This window comes from Chelmon rostratus, chromosome 4, assembly GCF_017976325.1.
Source record: "Chelmon rostratus isolate fCheRos1 chromosome 4, fCheRos1.pri, whole genome shotgun sequence".
In the NCBI taxonomy this organism is placed as follows: Eukaryota; Metazoa; Chordata; class Actinopteri; order Chaetodontiformes; family Chaetodontidae; genus Chelmon; species Chelmon rostratus.
In genome coordinates this window covers 27,273,805-27,300,398 of record NC_055661.1, presented here as the reverse complement: position 1 = coordinate 27,300,398, position 26,594 = coordinate 27,273,805, and the positions used below count along the sequence as shown (strand labels likewise).

Below are 26,594 nucleotides of genomic sequence, written 5' to 3'. Positions count from 1 at the left end.
GCCCTCTTTTACGATGAAGCTGTCAGTTGCAGTGCGAAGCGTTGCTGCTGATGTGCTGAGCGGCCATAAACAAAGCGGGGCATTCCTCAGGCATGTCCCAACAGCACTAACAGAGGGTGGGGCGGCTTCCCCTGAAGTGACAGTACAACTCCTCTGCCAGGGAAAGCTGTTCACACAGTTCTCTGTTAGGGAGTGGGGGAGGCGTGTAGCTGCTCCCCAATGACTTCAGCTTTATTATGTATCATGTACTTTTGTTTCATCAACCCTGTTGTTATGAACAGATCCAAGTATTTGCTGCAAGTGCTGGACTTTTACTCCATTGCCTTCATAGACCGTCACACAGGGAACACAAAAAAACTGACCTTCCTCTTTTCTAATACAACATAACGTGACTGCGTGCTTTCACTTTATTTCCTCCTGTTAAAAAGTAGGACACCAGAAATGCTGAGTCATCCATCGCTCGTACCCACCTCTAATGCCCGCTGATAAACATGTTTCTCTCATTTGTTTTATGCGGGCTAGCTGTTTCCCTCCGTCTCCAGTCTTTATGCTAAGCTAAGCTACTCACCTGATGGCAGTCGCTTCATATTTCATATTCAGCAGATGTGAGAGGGCTATCGATCCTCTCAGTTAACTCTGGGCACAAAAAAAAAAGTGACTGAGCATATTTCCCAAAATGTTGAGTATCTTTTGATTTAATTGGATTTTATTTCTCAGTCACATTTATCTTAGTTTGGATCTGGAGACTAAAATTTATTAATGGAAAGCCGGAGCTGCAGACTTCAGAGGTGACCAGGCAGTCTATGGGAAAGATGTTACTGGTTGCATTATGGGAAAAGTATGAAAGTCAGAATTTCAGTATCATTGCTCTCACACGAACCCCCAACTTTGTGGAAGTGGAACATCAAATCTTCTTCTTCTGTCCCATCGAATCATGAAATATCCTCCATTAATGTCTCTTATGGATAATTTCTAGTGTCTGGGTTCATGGGGGGGGGGCATCTCACCATTAAACTACATCTACTCGCTGCGTCACAGCCTGCACGTCATTAAGAAGCACTGCGACTGTTCCTGCTGAACAGAGCAGAAACACACCTTTAATAAATCCAGTTTTGATTACAGACACTGCAGGGTCATGCGCGTGCACGCGTGCGTGCGTGATGATGAGTGTGTGTTATATGAGTTGGGAGGGGGCGGGGCTTGTGCTGGTCCTCTTATCTCCGCCTCTGGACTACACAATAAGTGCCCTTAGAAGGAAAGTCTGTCAGACTCCAAACTCAGAGCAGCTTTTCAAAGGCAGCGGTGCAGCCCGCGTACATGGTGCTGGTCCGGGGGGGATCGCCTGTTGATTCTCGGTAAGTCTCATTTAACTTCATTATAGTCGCACTAAGTGTAACTTCATGGATTCATACAGGACTTTCCGGACTTTCTCTCCTGAATCTTTCTTCTCTGCAGCTCTAGAAGCTGCAGCTTCAGCAGACTTTGCATCGCGCATCTTTATCCAGGCCATTAAAAGATGTCCACAATCTAATCCGCGTGTTTGTCATGCAGGATAATCCTCAGAGGTCTACCAGAGAGGGAAGGAGAGGGGGGGACGTGAGCGAGGCGGCGCAGGCGGGAGGGGGGGGCAGCAGCGCAGTCCGCGGCGGATGACAGGCGGGCATGGAGATGCTGCGCCGCTCCTCTGTGTTTGCTGCAGAAGTGTTTGACCGCTCGCCCACCGACAAGGAGCTGGTGTCCCAGGCCAAAGCACTGTGCAGGGACTACATCCATTCCAGGCTGAACCGTGCCGGGATAGGCTGGTCTAAGCCCGAGCACGGACTGGCTGCATCAGGTGGGGCGCTGGGGGAGATATCATCGGTCCTGCTGTGGCTGGGTAAGTTTCTGCAGAGGACTGAGACAACATGTGGGTTCAGTGACATCTACACCATTAAAAGGCATGAAGTAGGCTATCCTATTATAAGACTTCTTGCTACAGCGACCACAGGGGACACAGGGGACCAGGACCTGGACATTTGATCAATTAGAGGTAGACAGTGGACTTTTACAAGACAGACGACAATATTTTGAACTCAAGGTCCAGAAAAAGGAAGAAGAACAAGAATACAAAGAGCATTTTAATAATAGAGAGATGTACTCTGGGACAAACAACAGGTGACTCACAATATGACCCAATCACACAGAAAAATGTCAGAAATCAACAGAATGTTAGAGAGTTTGCAGATTTTATGTGGTGGTGGGAGGTGAGGGGGGTGGTTTGGACTCCAGGGTGATCCAGACTCCGGTCCTGTGTGAGGTCACAGCTCATCATTCAGAAACGTGTTGACGCGTCACTTTTCTTTTTCACTGGAAAAGACCTCGAGGAGATTCCCCAGAAACACGAGGGGCTCGGTTTCGTTTCAGTAATATTTCACTCCCTGGAAGTTTTCCCAGCATGGAAGCTGATAGACTGCAGACGGTCCTCTGGCCTGAGGTTTCACTTTGCCATTTGTGGTGATCACCCCACCTCCAGTTTGGGTAGTTATGCAATTCAGGAAAGTGAGATTGAAGAAAGCCTGTTTGGGAACGCTCTCCAGCAGAGAGGCTCTCGAATCGGCTCAGAAACGGTGTTCAAAACAGAGCTGAGCCCAGAATCCACTGAAGAGATTAGACCAGTTACTTCTGGACTTTGTTCTGGACAGGAAGTTCTTCTGGGTTACAACAAAGCATCAACAGCTCCGATTAAAGATTCAATTCCAATTTTTAAAGGAATAGTTTGACACCTTGGAAAGACTTTTTCGCTTAACTGCTGGGAGTTATATGAGATGATGGAAATCACTCTCATGTCTCTATGATAAATATGTAGCTGCAGCCTGTTAGCTTAGCACAAAGACTGGAAACAGGGAGAGGCAGCTGGCCTCACAGGACTTCAGTCATGCTAAGCTAAGATCCAGCCACACATTCAACATACAGGCACGAGAGCGGTATCAAACTTGTCATCTGAAGCTGTGGTTCCACCCAGAACGTTTAGTCCCTTCTTTTCAAAGAGCTAACAGGTTCTGCAGCCTGGCGTCAGCGTTTCCACTGCAGCTTAAAGACCTGCAAGCATGAGGCAAATGAGTCAGCTGACGTTTGGAAACGGTGCAGATGTTTTAATGCACCATTTTTCTGCGTAACTGCAGAAAGCTGCAAGTACTCGACCAATCAGCAATGTGCAGCGCTGCACCACCTCCCACCTCCAAAGGGCCTGTACTTCTGGAAAGCACTACCCCGCGAGCGAGGGCGTTTTGGCGGGAACTGAATTTAGACCCTGGTCCCTGCGGTGGACGGACACTGAGTTCCTCCAAAGGTTCCTCGTCCCTCGGGAAAGTTCCCGTGGTGGAAATGCAGCTTAAGTTTCCCAAAATGTCGACCTGTTCTTTTAAGTGAAAACAAAAAGCAGATTTCATCCCTTTAATATTATTTCACTGATGCGTTCACAGCCACTCAGCCTGCTGTCATGTGTACAAATGTCATCACTGTACTGTTAATATCTTCATCAGCCTGAGAAAATAAAGTTTTATGAGATTATTAAACAAAATGCAGACTAAATTTAAAGTGAGATGACGTGAGACGATTTACTACAAAGCGACAACTACAAGCTACAAATAACCATCATGAGGTGCTGCTGATGATAAGTGGAGACGAGTAACAAAGTCAGCAAAATGACTCAGGTTTGTCGCCTGAATAGTCAATTAAAGCTAGCTGAAAGGAGCTAGCATTAGCCACCATGAGCAGCTGGTCAAACAGTCGACTCTGTAAGATGAAGCTTTGTAAGTCCTGCTTTAACTGTGTGGTCTAAAGCCGCAGTCGCTACAAACACTCAGCAGATTTCTGTCTGATGTTTCGGTCAGGTGATGAGTTGGAGTACCTTCGACCCAACGTTTACCGTAACGTGGCGCGACAGCTCAACATCACCGTGGCGTCAGAGAGCATCGTGTCCGACGCCTTCCTGGCTGTGGCTGCAGACATTTTCTCCACAGGTGAGTCCACATCAAAATCCGGTCGTGTTTTACAGTGGATCATAGTGGGTCATAGTGCTCTGTTGTCAGGTTGATCTCTGAGCTGGGCTTTAAATAAAGGAAGATTACAGAGTTTTTCCTTTTAGGGAAGTTCTTCATTTTGTTGTCATTGGGAAGGAGGAACTTCAGAGCTCGAGTCAGAAACAGTAAATATATTGAAGGTTTGGAGAACTTGCGTTGCTGCTCACATTCATCCTTTTTTGTTAAAAAAAAAATCCAGCCCACCTTTTTATATAAACAGCTCTCAAGCAGGACGACCAGAGCACTCCTCAGTTAGTCAGAAACAGTTTTTTTAACGGTCATTATCTCCTTACAGGAAAGGAACCGTAGGGAAAACATTCAGTCCATATTAGGTGAACTTGTTGCTAGAGCGAGTGATTGTTACGGACAGTTTGGACCCCACCCAGGGAGTTCAGTCATGACCCTCAGCTGGCTTGTTCCTGGGGGAATGGAACAAAGTTATCTGCTGCAGAGTCCAAATCTGGTTGGTCTGGTCCTCAGTGTGTTTGCAGAGTTACTGACGAAGATCAGTGACAGCTCCAAACATATTAAAATGAAAGAAGACCTGCCTCAACCCAAGCATGCACTTATGCTTCTGAGCACGAGTGCAGTGTTTATTTAGGGATTTACACGAGGAAAGACATTTCAGTTAGGCTTTAGTTTCAGTTTAGGGCTTGAAAATGTCGCCCTCGGTGGTTACAGTGTACATTTGGACAAAGTGAGGCTGACAGTCGAGACATGTCGCTGCGTGAAGAGGAAGTCATGGCCAGCAGTAGATTACGACCACAAGCTAATGTGTTTGAGCTCCATCTCGAGTCGCAGATAAACTACAGAAAAACTTCTCTTCACATCCTGCATGTTGCACCGTGCAGCAGCACTGCATGAGATGCCTTTTAAAAAAAAACTTTATTTACATTGGATCAAATGACTGTGCGTAATGTGAAAGTTGATGCTCGTTGAGAGCGTTTTAGTGTCTTTAAGCTCACTGTTTTGCTTCAGTCTTGCTGAGTTTACAGTGTTGTGACACATTTCGCTGTTTTCATTTAAAAAAAAGCTTTGATAAAGCTACTGTAAACTTCCTGTCCAGTGTCAGAGGGCGGACAGAAAGTCAACGACGGGCTAGTTAAGTTTGAGGAGGATTTAGCGGCTAAAGAGCCAGAAATTTCCCTCTGGAGTTGGTGGAGACCAGACCAGAGGGAAATATCAAGTGGACAGAAACACAACTCCAGATAGTTCTAATGCTGTTTTTCCTGCTTGATGTTTGCTCACAGGTTCATCCTTAATGGGATAATGAGTCAGTGTTGTGTTTGCAGCTTGTTTCCGCTGCCCCCAAGTGGCCAAAAATTCAGTCATTGCAATGCTGTGGTGCTGCAGGACGCTCCCGTTTTCCATCTGACTTAATTGGACACTTCCATGTTTCCCTTTCAAAGAATGCTTTTTATGTCATAGCGGCACCTTAATAGCCTGAGTAGAGAGTGGAGTTGAAGTTCAACTCATGAACCATCTTTGTCAGTAGTATCAGCCATGAGCTAGCTGCTGGGGAGGAATTCCATGTAAGGCCACACTGAAGGTATCAAGGTCCATTTATTGTCATTTTACAGCACGGGGTTGCACAATGACAGGTGAAGGGGCAGTACACTGATGTTACATTATGAAGGTCAAGAAGAGTCCTGCTCAGTCTGTTTGATGTCCTCTGTTCAGCTTTAAAGGAGCTTCGTCAAGCTTGGGAAAATACAATTCGTTATTTTAAAGAGAAAATCTGTGTTAGAAACTGGGCGTGTGGAGGTTGCACATTGTTGAGTTGCATTCTGGGACATTCTGGGAGCTGGATCAGAATGTGTTCAGAGCGTACTGGGAGCTAAAAGTCAGAACATCTTGGCCTCTGCTGCACCAATTCAGACCGTTCTTCTTTTAATCTGTCAGTTTATGTTGATGTGATTTTTTTTTTTTATCTCGTTAACATCCACACACACTTGCCTGATGACTTCAAAGCACAATGAATTATCAACCGTTGGAAAATAGATTTGGTTCAAACTGGTTTGCACATTTTACATCTGGTGGTGCAGCAGGACTGAAGGTTTTATTTAACTCCCACTTTTTACATTTTATTACCTTATTCAGGAATCTTAAAACTAAAGTAACACTAATAACTGGGCCAGTCTTTGCTCTGGTGCTTCAGTGTTTATTCACCCTTCAGTCGTCATGCTGTGTTTTCTGCCACCGTGTTGATCGCAGTTAGATGGCACAGCTGGTAGACTTTGACAGGATGTAGCTGCCAGACTTCTCAGCTTTGAGTGAGGACGCGGTTTATTTTCTTCTGATGTTCCCAACGTGTGTCTCCTGTCAGGTGTGACCTGGGGGAAGGTGGTTTCTTTGTACGCCGTGGCTGGAGCCTTGGCAGTGGATTGTGTTCGCCACGGTCATCCAGCGATGGTTCATACCATTGTCGACTGCATGGGGGAGTTTGTCCGCAAGAGCCTGACCTCCTGGCTGAAGAGGAGAGGCGGCTGGGTAAGAGAAACATCTTCTTCACTTGGCCTCTGCTTCCATGGTGGTAAACTGAGGGTGTGTTTTCTCCTGTTGGCTGTGGCAGAGTATGTCAAGCTCACTGTAAAACCCTTCCACGTATGCTTGTTGCACATCCCAGCATCCATATCATAGCAATATTCCACACATTAAACAGTGCTCCAATTTCTTGTTACAGTTTTAGTTTGGTGGGTATGGAATCTACTGATTATTTTCCTGATTAATTGATGATTGATTCAATCTAGAAAACATCATAAGAGAGTGAAAAATGCCCATCATAACTCACTGACTCCCTCTAAAAGCAGCAAATCTTCACGTGTGAGAAGCTGGAACGATCAAATGTTTGGTAGTTTTGCTTGAAAACGACTTTTGTTTGATTATTTGATTATCAAAATTGTACATTTTCTGTCTAAACATTACTTGCCGTATTGTTGTAGCTCTGCTCCCACTGTCCCACCTGACCCTGGACATCACCTGGATATGACGCACAGATGCATTCTGCCCTCTGTAATGTTTTATAGATACACCAGATACATGACCTCCTGATACAAGATAAATGTGGATAAAACCATGAGAAACTAATACAATACAGAATATTTTATAATATTAGATTTCACATAGTAGAACTTCAGTTGTTAATATTAGTGTAAAGTACTGAACCCTATGAGACATGTCCCTGTAGGATATTATAGAAATATTCCACATGTTATTTACATTTTAAATTCGATTGAATGACGGTCTTTGGTCTTTTTCCATATTAGCCAGATGCTAAGTGAGATATTTTGGAGTTTTCATAAAGATCAGATGGTAATTACAACTTGGAAGGTGACGTGAAGTCAGAAACTCATAATTACAGTAACTCCTACATGACTTGAGCGTGGCACGTGAATGATAGAAGAGCCACTGCTTCAGGCAGAACAGGACCCGTGTCCCCTCAGAGTCCTGCTCACGGGAAAAGCCCGTCTGCAGAAACAACGAAGTGAAACTCCTGGACGAGAAGCAACGAGGCCTGGCAGCGCGCCTCGGCCTATGTTCTGCTCCGCTCTGCTGGAAACAGCAGCACAAATGAACGCCCATGTGCTCAGAGACATGGCGCCCAAGTGGGCTTTGTTTTGGAGAGAAGTGGAGTGTGACAAAATGGAGAGCGATGCATTGTGTAACTGACCTCGTGAGCACAAACAAGTGGCAGCGCGAACTCAGACTGGGGGTCGATGTCAGCGTGTCGGAAACCTGAATAACCGTCCGTGACGCGATGGAGCATCTGAGGAAGGAGACGTGTTTAGTGTCAGCACTGACACGAAGCCGCGCTCTCTGAGGAATCTCACTGTGTTTTTAGTTATACAAGTGGATTTTTGAATAAGCATTGCTGAGATCGCAGTGTGGCCTTTGGCTTTGAAATCAAATATTTGTGGGCAGGTTGTGACTGCAGAGTCTCAGGATATGGACAAATCAGGAACACGTGTGGGATTTCTGGGGTATTTTTGTGGATGTTTGCTTTTGTGTGTGCTCACAGTTTAAGTGGTGACTCTGCGTCCTCTCTGCTGTTTCAGGTGGACGTAACGAAATGCGTGGTGAACACTGATCCCAGCTTTCGCTCTCACTGGCTCGTGTCTGCTGTCCTCGCCTTCGGACACTACCTGAAGGCCACCGTGCTGCACCTCCTCAGGGAGAAGTGAAGCAGAGTCACACACTGGATGCTGAGCAGACTGACCACCACTCCACCAAAGCATCCACTGCTTTGGATTATGTTTACACTCGTTTGCACTGAGCCTTCGTTGATGAACACCGACCCCTTCACAGAAAACAGACTTTAACTGCTTCCTCTGCTAGATTGTCTATTTATTGTTAATGCTTATATCATGGTGCACGTTTGATGTGAATGTATGAAATCACTCATGTTTTTAGACTTTCTTTTTTCCACAAATAGCAAAACTGCTCATTCTGTGGCCTGTTTGGCAGGCAGAGGTTTGGCTGCCCCTAGTGGTTGGAAGTGGTAACTACTGTATATTAACATGAATACTCCTTGGGATCCTGAGGCCACTCAGGAGGACTTGGTCTTGCAATCTCCAATCTCCATTTCTCACCTGGATGGCATTTATGGCGAAACAGGCTAGCAAATGCTAGATAAATGAAAAACACAATGTATTTTCCACTAACTGAGGGACTGTGGAAAAATTATTAGGGGGTCCAGAAAGGGGGAAGTGTTCATCCTGCCTCCACAAGAATAATTAAAAAAGGGACCAAATAGTTACACTTTGTGGTTTTACTGTGTGTGATGGATCATAAAGGTGCTCCTTGCCATATAACACAATGATCCTGTATCTGCCTGTCATCACAATCAGGTGGTAGCAAACAGGCTCAGCATTATTTTTGTGGGTATTAGTAATTAAATGTTACCTCTGAACAGTTTTTCCTGCATCACAACAGAAAGGAAGAAAAATCTAAATGTGGGGGCTTTTTTTCTTTAAAGTCAACTATCAGATTCAGCCCCCCCTTCACGGCCCTATTATTTTCATACAGTCCCTAATGAGTGAGCCTACAGTTACTACACGTATGTCTTTCAAGCAGCACGATATGTTTAATGCAGCTTTTTCCCTCTCTGCATTGTTCACTGTGAGGCAGTGTGTTATATAGCTCTGCTGTAACTGCAGTAATGCCAGTTCCAGTGTATTTTCTCTGAGTTAGAGCACTTTGATAGCATTTCATTTTTAGAATTTATTCCATGAATAATGTCACTTTTACGTGGCGTGTAGCACTAGGAGTCCTAGAAAAGGAACAAATGTTTGTGAGTCATCTGCATCTGTAAATATTATGAGCAATAAATGATTCTTTGAACAACCTGTCAAGTCTGCAGCAGCAAATATTGATGAACAGATTTTGTTTCGCAGCGGTCCACTGGAGGACATGTGATCCCAGACTGAACTGATTTGGTGATTAAATGTCTCGTAATAAGCATTTGAACACTGTGCTAATATGAATTAGCTGTTTTCTGAGAGTAAAGGATGTGATTTTGTACTTTATACACCCAGATGTTTGTATTCAACGGTCATTAAACTAGGCAGTTTAAGTTGTGCACGCTTAAGCTTAATGAGCGAAAGCAATCTAAAAATTGTGTTCCAGATGTTTGTGGGCATGACCACAACTCTGTGGAGTTTTCTTCGTGTGGAAAGTTTGGACTCTCTCAAAGCTGTAGTGTCTCAGAAAGTTCAAGTTAGTCTTTTCACAGCATCTGTAACAGAAAGGATGTAAACCTTTTTGGCCATTTAGGAAGTGTTTTTGTTTGTGTGGTATAGAAATGTCAGCTTCTTATTCCCTAATTTTTTTTCATCTATCTGGCCTCAGCCTTCACCATAGTGAGCTTGACAATAGAACAAAACTGTAAAAACCTTTCAGCAACACAGTCCATGTCGATTACACCAGCTGGCCAGCAACACCATGTTGACAGATGTGTGTGTAGTGTGTCTCTGTGACCGTCTGTGTTTACCTCTAAGGTCAGCTGAATGTTGGTGTGAAAGTTCGTATTTACAGACTGTAAATAAGAAGAGATGGCAGAAACATTGATGGTTATTTGTTACCACCTAGTGGCTGAATCAGAGTCACTGGATTCAAGCTAGTCAACAAATGTAACCAGGAGTAAATGACAGGATGAAATGCTGAGTAAGCAATGTTTTCGGTTGCCTGTCTACATTGAGATTTAAAATTTTGCCTTATCATTGCCATAGAATCTCCGATATTTGCCATTTTTTAACTCCTTTTATTAAAATCTAGCTAAAGGCTTAAGGGATTTTTGAAATTGCATATGTATATATACAATAATTCATGGCCTTAAGCTGAGACAAAGGAGCAGCATGGGTATCAAGTATTCTTTACTCCACAACAACATCCTTTAATCGGTAACGTGAACGCACCCTAAACTGTTTTCAACGGGACGGATACGTCACCCGCTACTGATTGGTTAGATCAAACTAACTCCCTCCCTCTCAGATGTTATTGGATGTTGCGAGAACTGTCCCGCCTCTCACCGAATTCCACAGCAGGACTCTCTTCCCATTGGTCCAGCGGGTCAGTGCAGAGAACAACAAACAAGATAGGGTGAAGACCGTCGGGATGGATGCAGGTAAGCGAGATTTTACAGTAAAATAATAGTTTTTCTCTCCCGTAGCCAGCCAGTCCAGCCACAAAATAATCACAACAATGCCATTTCATACCTGGTAGCACATCTCCTGCTCTGTCATGACAGGATTACCAACTCCAGCTGCCAGTCCAACACAGACCGCTTACTGCTTTGTAGCCTCGGTGACGTTAGCCTGCTAAAGTGATGACTAAAGCTAACTGCTAACTAACGTTAGCCTGCTGTTATTGCTAAATGTAGTGGATTCCCCGCTTTGACAGCTCGCTGCACAGCTGTATAACTTCCTGTACTGTGTCCAGGTGTTACCTGTGTTCATGTCGTGTGTCGCTGTAAAATTTCACTCCTAATAATTTGGCTTTTGTCCTTGGGTTGACTGTTTATGCCAGCGATATGTTACGCCCAAAATGAACATCCCAGCCGATGCACTGTCACCATCACATCAGTTTTGTGATACTGTTAGCAGCGAGAATGCTAATGATGAGCTATCAGAGAGACTATATGGTGTGCGGCGAGACTCGTGTAGTTAAATAATTGCACCCAGAGATGGCAAACAGGCTTCTTTTTACATTATCTAACGTTAACTGTTAGCCCATCTTCATTCTTTAGCTGTGGACCAGTAAATCACAGCTCTCTCTCTCTCTGTGCCAAGCTAACTAACTGACAGGTAGTGAGCTAGCTAACTTTTCGTGTCTGTTGTTAGATATGCAGATAACGTGTTGCGTAAATCGCAGAAACCTTTTTTTAAAAACTTTAAATCGAAATTTTAAATGCCTTTTCCGGTGTATAATAACAGGGTCAAATTGGTCAAACTCTGATTTTGTTCTTTCTTAAAAAAGTGTACCCTTTAATGGTTTCCATCACTGTTTTGGACAGCTTTATTACTGGCTTTCAGCCCAGTGTTTCCAGCTGTAGTGTAAAGTCTGCAAATACAGACTATTACTGTGATTGCTTTTTACCGCCTCACTTTCTTAAAAGCATCAACTTACTTATTTTCATACTTATTGATTAACAGCTAATTGCACAAGGGAGACTTTTTTCCAGATACTGAAAAGTGTGACAAATGTGTTAATTAAAGGTGACACTCCACTGATTCAATACATTAAATTCAGTTTATGCTTCATGAAGAGTACGAAAATGTCCCCTGTGGCTTTAGAGGAGCTTTTTGAAGAAGTCTGGGAAAATGACCACAATGCTGTCATAGTGATGTCAGCTGGGTTTGAAGACTGTGAATTTATAACACTAAGGCTGAATTACAAAATGATATTTTAAGGTCTGAAAGGTAGGTATTAACCAGGCAGGGAGGGTCACACCATCCAGTGTGAAGTGTAGGATTCAGTGTTTTTTTAGTTTTATCCATATTATCGACTAAAAGTCAGGACATCTTGTCCTCTGCTGCAACAAATCTGGCTATTCTTTTTTTAAAAGTCTGTCTGTCATTAGTCTCCCAACTTTATGGCGGTACGATACTAAATTTCTTGAGTACCTCTTTTTCATAACTTTATGCAGCTGGTCTGTAAAGTGTGCTCATTTCACTATAACATGCATTTGGTAGGAACTTGAAACTTGTTAGTTTACTTATCCCACAGGGAGATTCTTCTTTCACTTCTTCAGTTGCATGTAACGTGAGGCACAGCCTGAGCTACACAAACAAATATTTCAAATGCTACATACTTTTGAAAGATGGATTCACACAAAGAACAACCTTCCAGAAAGTGACTGGAATTCTTCTCAATCCACTGAACAATACTCCATCTCTACTCACTGACAGATTGCCTCAGCTTTAGTAGCCAGGAGTGGTTAGTGGTAAACAACATGCAACCACGTGCTGTTTCTTCTCTGTAATTTCCCACATACTTACAGTTGACTTTGGTCCTCTTGCAGCTACCTTGACATACGACACACTTCGCTTTGGAGAGTTTGAAGATTTTCCTGAGACCTCAGATCCTGTGTGGATCTTAGGGAAAGAATACAATGCACTCACAGGTAGGACTTTGAAATATCAAGTGTATGTGAGGCATAGAAACGAGTATCTCAGTGGTAAAGAATCATATTAACAAGTATGCACTTTTCTCTGTGGCCGTATTGTAACATGGTTATTTCTGGTCTTTGTGTAGAGAAAGATGAGATTTTATCAGATGTCACATCACGACTGTGGTTCACATACAGAAAAAATTTCCCACCAATTGGTAAGTGGAAAAAATTAGTGTTTTAGTTGAGCCCCTCAGCTACACTTAATGAGATTTGATCAATTTGGGATTTCAAATCAAATTACAAAGAGATCTCCTGCGTGTGTCTTGAATTTTTTTCCAGGTGGGACGGGGCCTACATCAGATACAGGATGGGGGTGTATGTTGCGGTGCGGCCAGATGATCTTGGGTGAGGCCTTGGTGTGTAGACATTTGGGCAGAGGTAAGACAACTTTAAAAAATAAATTTAAAAAAAGGCATAAAAAATAAATCCCTCCCTTGAATGTCGATTTTATCACCGTGTGGCACTAAGAGCTCTTCTCCAGTGAGCAGACTATAGCACACAGAGCTTGTTTGAAACACGCTTAATAACTAGCTTTTTGTCTTCAGACTGGAGATGGGCCAGAGGCCAGAAACAAAGAGAGGAGTACATCAGTATTCTCAACGCCTTCATTGACAAAAAAGACAGCTATTATTCCATCCATCAAATTGGTAAGTAGTGAGTGTCAAACCTTTCTAATTATATCGAGGACTCACTCAGGCAGTCCTGAAAGGAGTTTCCTTAATATATGTATTTTCTTTGCATCTGTTTATTGGTATTTTACTTAACAAACATACACAGACACATAAGAACGATAGGACATACACATTAGGCATATTAACCAAGGTACAGAGCTGCTTTACATGGTGATTATTGACATCTCACATGAGGTATAAGCTAGATATTGTAGCAAAGCATGTAGAGGATATTTATCGCCTTGCATCTACCTAATCTATGAAGGGCTGCCAAGATAATGGAACCTGACATTTTTCAGTTTAAGTTGTTGCTCAACATCTCTGATCAACGTAATGGAAGTGGGAGATTGTGTCTGTTTCCAGTTCAGTAGAATTAAGAAATTGTTTTGTTTTCCTTCTTAAATGCTGCAGCCCAAATGGGAGTTGGAGAGGGAAAGCCTATAGGCCAGTGGTATGGACCAAACACAGTTGCCCAGGTTCTAAAGTAAGTACTGCAAAGAAGCGACACATTTCTCTGGTTTCCAGATTTTTAGATTTTAGGGCTTTAAGAAATTATCAATTAACTGTATCTGTTATTTTTGCAATGAGTGTAAAAAATGTGTGAAAATGCCCAAAGTGACATCTTCAGGTAATTTGTTTTGGAAACACACTGTGTGTATCTTTGAGATGTAACAAATGTGATGAATGCATTTTCTTCCTCTCAAAACATTTGCAGATCCGACTTTTTTGATATTTCAAATCGTGCAATATTTGCATCCATGTTTACCAGCTCACTGTTTTCTTCTTCAGTGCCTCTGTGGACACATTGTTACGTTTATTAGCGCATTAGCATTACGAACAGTCAATCAGCATGACGTGGTGGCAGGAATGTGCATTCTTGCGCTCAAAGACGATACAATGATGTCTTTCTTTTCCACTCTCACCATGTGTTCATCCATCCCGCTGTCAAACAATGAACAAAAAAGACGAGACACTGTACACTGATGAGGTTTAACACCATTTCAAGAAAAGTCTTCCCTGTTGGGTGAAACTCAAAGTGCGACCGTGTCGATGTGCTGTGCTGCTTTCAGGAAGCTGGCCGTGTTTGATACGTGGAGCAGACTAGTTGTACATGTGGCGATGGACAACACTGTGGTCATCGAGGAGATCAGTGAGTGCACTTGTGTTTGAGTGTTTGTTTCCTGTTGTCATTCATTAGCATAAGCAGCTGAAATGTCACTGCAGGGTCTGTACTCCTGGTTCAAGCATGGACCAGCAGAGATTGTTTACAGAAGTGCTTTTTCAGCTAAGTCTTGATATTATTACAGCAAGATGATTCTGGATTAAAATGAAGTCAAATGTCAGTTGGAGTAAAGAAAACAAGTTCATCCAACAGCTGCATTTCTCTACATGTCCGTGTGCAAATATACGAAGCAGAGATTAGAGTCTTTAAGTGGAAAGCTTCCATTAGATGGATTACTGTCTTAAATTAGCATAAAGTAGCTGAGTGGTCAGTGACTGTATTTTACTCCAAAGCAGGTCTGTTTGATCCTTTCCCAACTCCAGTCTACTGCATGGCCTAAAGCAGATCTAGTAGAGTGAAGTTTTTCTCAACATAGACCACAAGCTGAATCTCACAGATTTTTCTCTCTTTTTGCAGTATAACTGTAACTTTGAGGTCATGTTTTTCACGGCAGAGCGCCTCTGTATGCCCTGGCTGGACATCGCAGGAGCCTGTGCTGAACCAGAGGGAGTGGGTGAGCTCAATGGCTGCCTGGAGGGGGCGTGCGCCCTGGCTGAGGAGGAGGCGGCTCTCTGGAAGCCTCTGGTCCTGCTCATCCCCCTCAGGCTGGGCCTGAGTGATATAAACGAGGCCTACATCGAAACCCTCAAGGTGAGGTACTTCAGCGTGTACATTCCTATTGTGTGCGTGGGACATAACAGCCATTATATCTGGGGGTTGTCACTGGAAAGTTGATTTATAAAATAGGGAAACTGAATTTACTGTTTTCAGATTTCCACAAACATGCGTGCATGTGAGCCTTGTATAAAACATAGTCTCCAGCACCATTTTTTGTCTCCATTCCTGTCAATCCTAACTGCATGAGCGACTAAAGAAACACAGACTTCACTAGTTACCTAATTTTGTAATAGACTTTGCAGGTGGCTTTCTGGTGTGCTTGCTGTAGATTTTCCCACATTGCAAAATCCTGAAGGAACTAAATTTACATTATTAACCTTCAAAAATGTGAACAGGTATCTGAATGATCACTGAGGCAAAGTCAGCTATAGCTGGGGTGAGATAAACCCTGTTGTCTCTCTTCACAGCAATGCTTCATGCTGCCTCAGTCGCTGGGTGTTATTGGGGGAAAACCCAACAGTGCCCATTACTTCATTGGTTATGTCGGTATGTCTGGTCTCCGTGTTTGTGAAATAAACACTCAGCTGTGAACTGCACACTCGTGCACGCCACATTTATTCTACTTGTGCCAGGAGAGCGACCCGATTCCACACATGCTTTGTGTTTTTTTCAGGAGAGGAGCTCATCTATTTAGACCCACACACCACTCAGCCTGCAGTGGAGCCATACGAAGATGGCCAGGTCCCGGATGAGACGTACCACTGTCAGCACCCGCCCTGTCGCATGCACATCTGTGAGCTGGACCCATCCATCGCAGCGGTAGGAATGCCAGGGAGGGTTTTAGAGCGCAGGGCTGTTTTTGCATGTGAATGTGAGCAGGCTGCAAACAGTTTACAGCAGCTCAGATGTTCCACAGCTGACAGCTTTCTGGTTTCTGCCAGGGTTTCTTCTGCAGAACAGAGGACGAGTTTGACGACTGGTGTATGCGCATAAGAAGGGTATGCTTCTGTGAACGCTGCTCTTTTGTTGACTCATCCATAGCAGTTACATGAAGCATCACTTCACTGTGAGAGGAACATAACATGATGATCTGATCTTTTCTTCCAGCTGTCCTGCAACAGAGGGGGTCTGCCCATGTTTGAACTAGTAGACAGTCAGCCCTCTCACATGGTCAGCGTGGATGCCCTCAACCTTACTCCTGGTGAATGAACTGCTTGTCTTTTGGCTAAATATATTCCATGAATTACGTTAATGAGAATGAATTTTAATGTTTTTATTGTTCTTCTCCGTGTTGACACTCACTTCACAGATTTCTCGGACTCGGACAGGTTGGAGCGGTTCTTTGATTCAGAAGATGAAGAGTTTGAGATCCTCTCCCTGTGAGGGACGCACGGACAATGATTTACTGTTCTCAACAGTTGGCGAGAGATTCTCTGTCTCTTCTCTGTATCAGAAGGGAAGCCTGAGGGGATGAACATTAACTGGAGACCTCTTGAGCCAGTCCAGCTCCAACGGTGTAGTCAGTGTGTGTCACACAGCGTTCTTCTCAACAGCCACTGAATGCTCTCTGTATCCAACATTGAGACTGCCTGGTGGAAGCCGTAGCAGGAGCTCAGGATAAATTCTGTATGCACATTTTCACATATGTGTTTCCATTTGAGTCTTAACACTTTAAATGTTTATTCTGAAGTGATATGGTGCCTTTCCCTGACTCCATAAGTAAAATTGCCATAACAGTTTTATGTTGTATAGAAACACAATGGTTCATGATGCCCATGGCTTACGCAGTTTGTCACTAATAACTGAAGTCTGTAACAGCCTGTAATGAAACCAAATTAAGTCGAATCTGCAAACAAGTTGTATTAATTGTTCATGCAAAGTATCCTTGCCAAGTCTAAAACATATACACTAGTTCTTTTGAAGATTATTTATTTAATCAACACAATATATAGACAGGTGAAAAAAACAATAGACCATGTAAGAGGATTTAAAAACTCAAAATAAAGTCAGAATCTGATGGACAACGGTTCTACTCAATTTCAAGACAGGATCAGATCAGACTCGAGACGTTTCCCTTCTGTATTCAAACAAACGACAGCAAGTGAGGAGGAGGCTGAAATCAGTCTGTGTGCTCAAAATGTGCACAAGAGTCATTTATTATTATAGCTATTACTATTATTATAGTTATTATAAAACAGACGGTCTTTGTGTCAAAGCTGTTTCAGTCAGACCGGTTCAGCTTCACTTCCACAGCTCTCCCAGTGGAAGGTTCTGAGCTGTGTTGATGGCATTAAGGCTGCGGGTTGTGATGTCCTTGTGCACATCCTCAACACTCTGAGAAGCATCAATTACCTAGAACAGAGCAGATGACAAGCTGTTTTAAATAGCTGCTGATTTAAATAGCACCTGGGATGAAATCTTAAATCCAGATCTGCCTCATACCTGCCAGTTGACTGAACGATCCTTCATCAGCTCTTCAAATTTCTGTTGAACCGTTCTTTGGAAACTACTGGTCTCATATCTCTCTTCTCCAAACCGACCTCTGAGAGCAGCCTCAGATGGACTGAGCTGCAGAAACATTACAAGGTCCGGCTTTGGCAATCCCACATCAGGTTTCTTGCACCAGTCCAGACAGAAACCCTGAAGGAGATGAAAAAGTCAAATTACCTAATGCAACACGCACTAACAATACAGTCTGATGGAGGCAGAGGTGGACAGGCGGAGAAAAGACTCACCGGCTTGGCACTGGTGAAAGCAACTCCAGAGAAGGCGTACCGATCCACCACCAGAGTGGTGCCCTGCTCCAGCTTCTTCTTCATTAAAGGCCTGTGGTCAGAACGATTTAGGAGAAATCACGCTATTATGTACAAAGGCTAAGAGAAACTGCAGAAGAAAAAGAGGTATGCATTTTCAGATTAAAGTTTGCATTCACTCACAAATCGGTTCATTTTTAAAGGATTGACTGGTGTTTTTCTTATTGTCTACAAATAATCCCACAAAAAAAGACCAAAATCTACAATGTGTTGGTCTCAATGCTTTCACCTGTCCACCCTGTCTGTGGCCTCAAGTCCGCTGGCTCCTACTGAAGACTTAAATCTTTAAAAATGAGACAAATAAAATGTACAATTTCAGACTACTGTTATTCAAACAGGAATAAATTGTGCACTTGTTTAAGGCACTGGGGTGGTGTGTTAGAGACGGACTCTAAATAAACTAGTGTGCGTCCACAGTAATGCACACTCGCAGTGCAACAGTGTGACTCGCTGATGCATCATTAATCATTTTTGGCCACAATCGATCTCTATGGCTCAGAGGAATAAGACACATCAGGTGTTGGATAAACACACAATACGTGTTAGTGGGATTGTTGGTTTTGGTCTTATTGTGAAATATGCTGACAATAAAAAAAATGTCACCAGACTTTAAAAGTATGAGCACTGAGACTTTTACTCCAGCCAGTTCAGAGGGCAGTGTCAGTTCAATCTTCTACAAAAGTGCAGTAAGTTTACCCATCAATCAACCCTGATCAGATGCAGACTTGCAGGTAGTTTTTGATGCACACAAACAGAACCAGAAGAAACTTAATTTTAGTTCCTAAAGATAATCGATAGACCTCACTGTCAGTTATCGCAGGGACTATTTCTTCAGTAAAAAGTGGGTGAACTGACCCTTTAAAGTTGTACAGACAGTTAAGATCGCCTTTATTGTCATTGAGCATGGACATGTCAACGAAATTTGCATTGCAACCCCCGTGTTAAAAAGAAAGATAATAAAATAACATGCAATAAAAATATAGTAAGATGCAGCTGTGTCCCGCCTCGTGATGAGGACTTGAGGTCATTTTCACAGCTGACTTTTTGACTTGTCAGAAAAAGGGGAAAGCACTTGTCGATGGCTAACATTATCGATGGTGATAACAATCACCAATACTAACGTTACCGGGGCCTGTGCTAAGCGGAACGCAGCTGTTATTATTGTTTTTTAAAAACACTGGTGCTTGTCAAAATGTCTGCCGTGAAAAAGATCTGCTCGTCCACGGTAAAGTAAGAGTCTTACACCATTTCCCAGCGGTTTGCAGAGAACAGCAGGTGCACTGTGTGGTCCTCCAAATCACTTTTGTTCTCCAGGTAGGCGCTTATCAGCTGTCCAATGGTCGTGGTCCTGTCTGCCCCAAGAGACCACAGTGCGGCTCGTTACATTACACAGCAGTGAACAGTTATACTAACACTACACAGCTGCAGCTGAAAGGAGCACCCACATCACGACTATGCTAACGTTAACGTGAGAAACGATGAGACGGCTCACCGGGAAACCTCATCATCTCCGCCGGCCGGCCGCTCTGTTGCAGCGCCTGGAGCAGCCGCTTGCACTGCGTCGTTTTCCCGGCTTTGTCTACTCCCTCCAGCACGATGAGCGCTCCTCTCTTACCCGCCATCGCTGCCGACGGGCTGTCAGCGCTGTCCTGGAGCCGACAACAAGGTAAAGACGAACTTCTATCTGAAGCTAAGACTCAAACACAGCAGCAGGATGCTCAACTACATTTACCCGCCTTTTACTGACACGACTCGTCAACACGGAAGTACAACGACGCATTTCCGGTTTAGTTTATTGTTTTTTTTTAAGTAACTTTATTGACCTAAAAGACCACGAAATGACAGATAGGCCTCTGCATGTAGCAGCTCCAGAATGGTAATGAAAGTCGGTAACATTATAAAAATGCTTAAAATTAATTATAATAAAAATGAAATTATTTGATTTAATTATTTCGTATACATTGTTTCTTTGTCTAAACACACATTTACATTGTTTGACACGTTTGATGTGATAAATGCAATAAATCCAGATATCTACATAATACAACCACAGAGCACAGGCATTACAGCACTGAATTTGCAAAAAAGAGTAGCTGGTATTGATATTCTTTTTATGAAAGGCAGCTCAGAAGTATTTTCTGTTTATACATTGGTAATTATAGTGTGATCCCTCTCACCTTATTTGTTATCAAGTATTGAAAGGGCAGGATTAAAACCTTGCCCCAAAGTGTATTTTCAATCACAGCCCAGTGTGGCACGCACAGCTTACAATGTCTTATGTTTTTGGTTAAAAAAAGGTTTTATTTTCTTGTTGTTCTTGTCAACGCCGTGCCATGCACATCAGTTTTTTGTTAAGTTTCCCACTGTGTGTTATCCTTGCCTGTTTTTTGCTACATCCTGTTTTATTTTGAAGGTTCATGTTATGTGTCTTTGTGTTCCTTTACTTCCTGTGTTTTCCCTCCCGTGTGATTGTCTGATGTGTTTCACCTGTGTGTCATTAGTGTTCCTGCCTTGTGTATTTATGTCCGTGTCTTCCCCCCAGTCTTTGTCGGGTCGTTGTCTGCGTTACCTGGTCTGTAAATTCCCTTGCCGTTAGTCACAGTCATAGTCCTAGCCATAGCCCCCATAGTAAGTGTTTGTCGTGTTTCATGTAAGTGTTTCTTGTTGCGTTACCTTTGTTCATGTCCATGTCTGTACTACCTTGCGGTCTGTGAATTCTTGTTGTCCATGTTCCCGTGTCATAGTCCTAGCCTTAGTCATAGCCATAGCCCCCTTAGTAAGTGTTTTTCCTTGTGGGATGTGTAGTTGTTGAATGAGACAAACAGCATTTTCTTTCTTTCATTAAATGATACGGTGTTGAAAGTTTATACTATAATCAATGCAGTGACAGGGACCCACGTAGGATGGAAATGTTAGAGGTTTTCAGTAAGAAAGATGGAAGAAGCCCATCATGAGAGCACCCACCGATTTAAAGATACAATTCAGAAGAAGGAGGAAAAAGAAGACGTACTTCATTAATCCCTGAAAAAAAATAGTCGGTAAAGGTTTAGATTACAGTTTGCTGCTGACAAAAGCCACTTCTTGAGTTGTCATCATCACCCACTGTTCCCATTCAAGTAGTGATTGAGTTGCACAAGACAAGTACTGAGAATGATGGTTTATTTATTATACACGGTCTCTTCTTCATGACAGCAACATTGATTCAGGATTATCTTTCCAGCATCAGACAGCAACATGTTACACTTTGCTTTTATGGCAGTGTTTCAGGGCGTCTTTCAGTGCTGCCAGCACCATGTCAACACTGGCCTTGCTGCTGTTACATCCCATTAATCCCACACGCAGCACCTGAAACAACCAAAAAACATCCGGGAGTAAGTCTACACAGGACTTCATCAGAAGTGAGGAGTAAAGAACTGAATACATAAACACATAAACACATGATCTCTTACCAAGCCAACTGATGGTCCCAGCCCTCCAGAAATCTCTAAATTATGTGTTTTCATGATGTACGTTGTGATCTCTTTCCAGTCATATCCATGAGGAGCAACAATGGTGGTAACTGTGGGCAGTCTTGCTTTCTGTAACAACCACTGAAGTCAGTCAGAGCTAGCACATTTCCCACTTTTATCATTTTATATCATTTTGGTGTTATAACAGCTACTTGCATGATGTAAATTCTAGTACAGCTTATTATTAAAAGAAAACAACAACAACACACAACTGTGTTAAATCTCACTTTTTCTTGGACAAAGAGTTTGAGACCCATGTTTTCTAGGCCAGTGTGGAAATACTCTGCCACTTTTTCATGTCTTTCCCATGAATTCTCCAGACCCTTAGAATGACAGGAAAATGCACAAAAACAGACGGTCCAAACATTATAGAGCAGCTGACACATAACCCGCATTTTCATTTTGTACATAGAAGTTTCAAGGTGCTAATCTGGGTTCATTCACATCAACAGTCTACCACAGCCAGGCTAGCAGCTCTGTGAGGCCGTACGTGGGCACAGCACTGCTTTGAGCTAAATGCTAACACTATACTAACATGCTCAGAGTGAAAGGATTGTACAAATTGAAATTTTGACCTCATGGTGGCACTAGAGGAAAAGTCAGAGGATCCCCAATGTCAATAGGATTCATCCTCTGGGGGCTATGCATGTCTATATAGGCAATCCATTCCACATTAGTTGAGATATTTAATTCTGGGGCAAAGTATTGACCAGCTGACAGACTGATATGATATTGCCGTTACTTTCCGTCCTTGGCACGCAGTTTTTGTCACTATGGCTACCCGTACAGAATCATTTAGGCCATATAAAGCTGAAAATCAATACATTTCACCTCTTCAACAAGGACAGCCAGGCTCTCCCTCAGAGAGTAAAAAGCAGTGACCGGGCCTGTGTGGTGATATCTATAGACAGGAAACGGAGAAGCAATATTCAGAAATTGTGCAAATGTGGCTAAAAATGAGACAGCAGTTTGAAATGTAATCAGTTCCTGTCTGCAGGATAAAGAGATGTCTCACACTCTTGACGGCTTGTCATCACATCCCCAGTAGTTCGCAAGCCAACTCAAATCCAAGAAGAACGACACAGGCTTTGTCCTCCGGTTGAATATTTTCTGGCTGTGGACAAATTCAACCTTCAATACATGTGTTGCATATATTCTAAACCATTACTTGTCCATGCATCTCTCACCATGCTCTCTCACTGAAGGAGATGGGTGCTGTGCCCGGAGGAGCATTCAAAACCTTTTGGGAGCCCGTGTATAGGATGTCTATCCCTGCAAAAACACACACCCACAAAAATCTGTATTTGGTGTCATCAAAACAGAGTAAATGTTTTCATCCGCTGCCGCAGAGAGACTGGAAGCATCTCTCTGGTATTAATACTAAACCTTGCTGGTCCATGTACAGAGGGGCTCCTCCAATTGACGCCACAGAGTCAACAAGAAACAAGCAGTTATACCTGGAGGCACAAATCACAACATAGCTATTAACTGCCCTTATTTCTGCTACAGGTGTGATTATGACAGCGGAGCGAATGCTTCATCTTACTTATGGCACAGCTGTCCGATGCCGTCTAACGGATGCAGGACTCCTGTGGAAGATTCTCCGTGTGCGAGGAAGAACACCGCTGGCCTGTATTTCAATAAGGCCTGTGATGAGAAAACGGTATGATCACACAGAATATAGCTTTGGCAGAATTGATAAACCTGATCACTGGAGAGTCACTGATACCTGCTCAATTTCTGCATTAGTGAAGAAGCCACCAGGGGGCGCCACAATGGTATTTACTCTGGCACCTGTTGGATTGACACATGACATATTTTATGGTTGAATCACCTCAGAATTTTTACTTATTAAATCAATTAATGAAACTGGTGATGTTCTTATTCTAGTCCCATGAAACTGAGCCAAACTGTTGCACTGAGTGACATATTCCTTCATTATGATGAAAATGGTCACTGCAGTTTATTTACAGTCAGTCCCACATATGTTGTCCTGCTGCTGCAAATACTAGCGCAACAATTGTGTGTTAATCCACAGCTGAAAAGTTCCCAACAAATGCACTGTTTGATAAAAACTATAGCTGTTCCAGATTTTACTGCCTCTTTCAAATTATTATGATCCTCTTTGTGGTCTGGTTGTAAAGACAGTAGGAACCAATGGGCTTGGGAATGAGAGGCACAGACTCAGAAAGCACTGAGTCAATGTATTGTTGGTTTTGGTCTTTTTATACGATTTGTTGACAGAAAAATAAAGAGCACCACCAGGCTTACCAATCCTCTCAGCCATTTCTGCTGCTCGCTCCCCCCATATGCCGTTGACGGCGCTCAGTACGCTGTCGCCCGGCTCCACTGTGTTGAAGATGGCGCACTCCATCGCAGTGTGGCCCGTGCCGCTCACCGCTAAGGTCATGTTGTTCTGAGTCTGGAACATGTACTGGATTCCACTTTTGATGTCACTCATTATCTGTGACGTAAAATGACCAAATGTTGGTGAAAAAGGTGGTTGAAATAGAAATATGTTTTTTGTAATATACTGCCATGTTGTCTTCACTGAGTGGTAGAGTTGGTCAAAACAAGACATTTAAACACATCAACCTGAGCTTTTCCAAAAATTGCAATGGCCATTTTTTTTTAATCCTCTCTGACGTAATGCATTAGGGGGCAACCCTGAGCCCAATCTCACTCCAACTTTAAACTTAAAACCAAGTTTAAACCTTCATAAAGTCTGTTGAAATAGTGAAGACGAGTCAAAATGTCCACGTAATGCTGAAGTGTTCTCAGTATGGTGGTTTAAAACTGAAATTGGTCGTCACGAAGACAGCAGTACAGTTGTTTGACACAATCAAAATAGCTTGGCTGCAGTTTGGCAGTTTCTGGTGTGGGATGGTGTACTCGGATCCTTTTCTTAAGGGAAAAGTAGCAAGAGAAAGTAGAAATCCTGCTTTCAAAAGTTGCTTAAGTAAGAAGACATCATTTCGCATTGATTTCAAAATCCTCCTGGTAACATTCAAGGCCATTCATAACCTCGCCACTCCTTACCTGTCAGCTCTCCTCCACGTCCACACCCCCTCTCGCTCCCTCAGATCTTCCTCTACTATCAACTTGTCTGTCCCCTCCGCCCGTCTCACCACAATGGGGAGCAGAGCATTCAGCCGCTCTGCTCCCCAGCTCTGGAACTCATTACCACCCGAAATTAAAAACATTGATTCATTTTCCCGTTTTAAATCCACACTCAAAACACACCTGTTCAGACCCGCTTATCCTACATGAGGTCAACTGGTCACTCTGATTTTACACTAATTTGTTTTATCACTTGTTTATTTTATTTTATTTTATTGTATTTTATCTTATTGTTGTTTGATATTTCTTGTGATGTACAGTGTCCTTGAGTGTCCTGAAAGGTGCTTTTAACAAATAAAATGTATTATTATTGAACAGCAGAGTAGTTCCTTTTTGCAGAATCAGCATCATCAGAGTGCTATATTTTCATATATATACTATAATATTTCATTATTGTCACTAATGCATTTTAATGTTGCAGCTGCATGGCATTAATTCTAACTACTTTATATCCTATTAGGTAGCTTAAATTTTGAAAATGAACCATCTGTTATTTGTTGCTCATATGTTTTGTATGAAAAATCATAATTATACAAATTAACCAGTGTCGGAACATGTTTGATTAATTTAGTGATGTAAAAAGAACCATATTTTCCAATCATACATTAAAATGAAATGTTAGTAAAGCATATGAGTACATGTAATAGATGCTATATTTTACTGAATGCAGAATGTGGGATAGAGTATAATGTTCATTTAACTGCTTTTCTGCTCACAGTGGAGGTTGAAGACCATCGTAAAATGTACAAACACACGTCAAACTAGCAGGAAGATTAGTAAAGTAAAGGAAAGTAAAGTGAAAGGCTCTTCAATCATTCCCACCGTTTGGGATATGCCTCTCCTCGTTCACAGGCTACTTCATGTGTGTTAAACCCTCTGAGTTACCTCAAATATCTCTGGATGCATGTGTCCAATGACAGGCTTGGCCCCAGCCTCCAGGATTCGTGGAGGGACGTTGGAGGGCCCCGGTCCAAACATGTGGCGATGTGGAACCGCCAGCGGTTTCTGCAGGCATGTAGGTGGTGGCACAGAGACGGACGACATGTTCCCAGCGGTGCGACGGGCGCAGTCAGGCCACAAAAAGCTGAGGGAGCGGGTGAAGTAAAGCCTCCACTGAGCACACCCCCCTGTCTGACCAGTGAGGTCCTCAGATCTGGAGTCTGTCACAACGTTTCCGGCTTTTATCTCTGTGGTCTTCTGTCAACACTCGCTGCTTTCTGTTCTCAGTGAGCAGGTAGTTTCCCATTTTCAAAGATAAGCAAGTCACCGAACATGTCCTCAAATGTTAATCATTGACTGAAGGCTGTTCAGAGCATCAGGCTCAACTATCACACCGCAGCACAATGCAGCAGATTTAAGGGTATGAACAGAGTTATCGCTTTAGTGGTTATTTTTGGTGTAATATATGTTTTGCATTTGGTGATAATAAGTGAGTATAAGGCCAGTCTCTCCAAAAGATTCAGAGCAGGATAACAGAGTTAAGCAGTTCTGGTACTTTGCACTCAGTCTGATCCACATGCCCAGCACATCCAGTCGAAGGGTTAGCAAAGGAAGTGGTTTTTCTATGAGCTGACGCACTTTGAGGAGGCTGATATTTTCTATATCTACAGGAATATTTTTTGTTGCAACGTGAACTCCATTAAAAGTAAAATTTTATTCAAAATGAAAATGTCTTTCCAAAACCAAATTCAAAGACATGTAAACAAAAGCATGGCCCTGAATTACGTTGCGTTACATCCCAACAAACATGTAGCTTGTTTTCTGCATCTGGAAGACAGATCGTGAGGGCTGTGTGATTTGGAAGAAGTGGAAAATGAGTCCTTTGTCTTCTGAATTATTCACACCATGATGACTGAACAATGTCAGTTTTCCATGAAATGGCTCGACAGAGCGCTGAAATATTCTGACTTAC

The 26,594-nt window shown here is 42.9% G+C and overlaps 4 protein-coding genes across 5 annotated transcripts; 2 read left to right on the top strand and 2 right to left on the bottom strand.

Annotated features, from left to right (window-relative positions):
* The first annotated feature begins 1,274 nt into the window (after positions 1 to 1,274).
* boka (BCL2 family apoptosis regulator BOK a) lies at positions 1,275 to 9,406 on the top strand. The gene is made up of 5 exons (XM_041935121.1): positions 1,275 to 1,355; positions 1,552 to 1,876; positions 3,873 to 4,001; positions 6,388 to 6,551; positions 8,117 to 9,406. Exons 2-5 carry the CDS (start codon positions 1,663 to 1,665, stop codon positions 8,240 to 8,242), a joined length of 633 nt encoding a protein of 210 aa, XP_041791055.1. The 5' UTR covers positions 1,275 to 1,355; positions 1,552 to 1,662; the 3' UTR covers positions 8,243 to 9,406.
* Positions 9,407 to 10,639: 1,233 nt separating this feature from the next.
* Positions 10,640 to 16,794, top strand: atg4b (autophagy related 4B, cysteine peptidase). Of its 2 annotated transcripts, none has more exons than XM_041934821.1 (13): positions 10,640 to 10,683; positions 12,580 to 12,681; positions 12,813 to 12,884; positions 13,009 to 13,107; positions 13,275 to 13,376; positions 13,812 to 13,884; positions 14,471 to 14,550; positions 15,077 to 15,273; positions 15,708 to 15,786; positions 15,914 to 16,059; positions 16,182 to 16,238; positions 16,348 to 16,441; positions 16,550 to 16,794. In XM_041934821.1, the coding sequence occupies exons 1-13, from the start codon at positions 10,674 to 10,676 to the stop codon at positions 16,621 to 16,623; spliced, it is 1,185 nt and encodes a 394-aa protein (XP_041790755.1). In that variant the 5' UTR covers positions 10,640 to 10,673; the 3' UTR covers positions 16,624 to 16,794. The 2 variants fall into 2 exon arrangements, with proteins under 2 accessions (XP_041790755.1, XP_041790754.1); XM_041934820.1 differs by having other exon boundaries at positions 16,535 to 16,794.
* A 349-nt stretch (positions 16,795 to 17,143) lies between these two features.
* Positions 17,144 to 19,802, bottom strand: dtymk (deoxythymidylate kinase (thymidylate kinase)). Its single transcript, XM_041934822.1, has 5 exons — positions 19,546 to 19,802; positions 19,297 to 19,405; positions 17,976 to 18,066; positions 17,683 to 17,880; positions 17,144 to 17,592 (listed from the first exon to the last, which is right to left on the bottom strand). Exons 1-5 carry the CDS (start codon positions 19,673 to 19,675, stop codon positions 17,482 to 17,484), a joined length of 639 nt encoding a protein of 212 aa, XP_041790756.1. The 5' UTR covers positions 19,676 to 19,802; the 3' UTR covers positions 17,144 to 17,481.
* Positions 19,803 to 21,290: 1,488 nt separating this feature from the next.
* On the bottom strand, positions 21,291 to 25,726 carry agxta (alanine--glyoxylate and serine--pyruvate aminotransferase a). Its single transcript, XM_041935818.1, has 11 exons — positions 25,568 to 25,726; positions 23,834 to 24,026; positions 23,292 to 23,356; positions 23,109 to 23,209; positions 22,949 to 23,019; positions 22,750 to 22,834; positions 22,578 to 22,676; positions 22,394 to 22,463; positions 21,790 to 21,885; positions 21,503 to 21,631; positions 21,291 to 21,398 (listed from the first exon to the last, which is right to left on the bottom strand). Exons 1-11 carry the CDS (start codon positions 25,724 to 25,726, stop codon positions 21,291 to 21,293), a joined length of 1,176 nt encoding a protein of 391 aa, XP_041791752.1.
* Between the last annotated feature and the right edge of the window lie 868 nt (positions 25,727 to 26,594).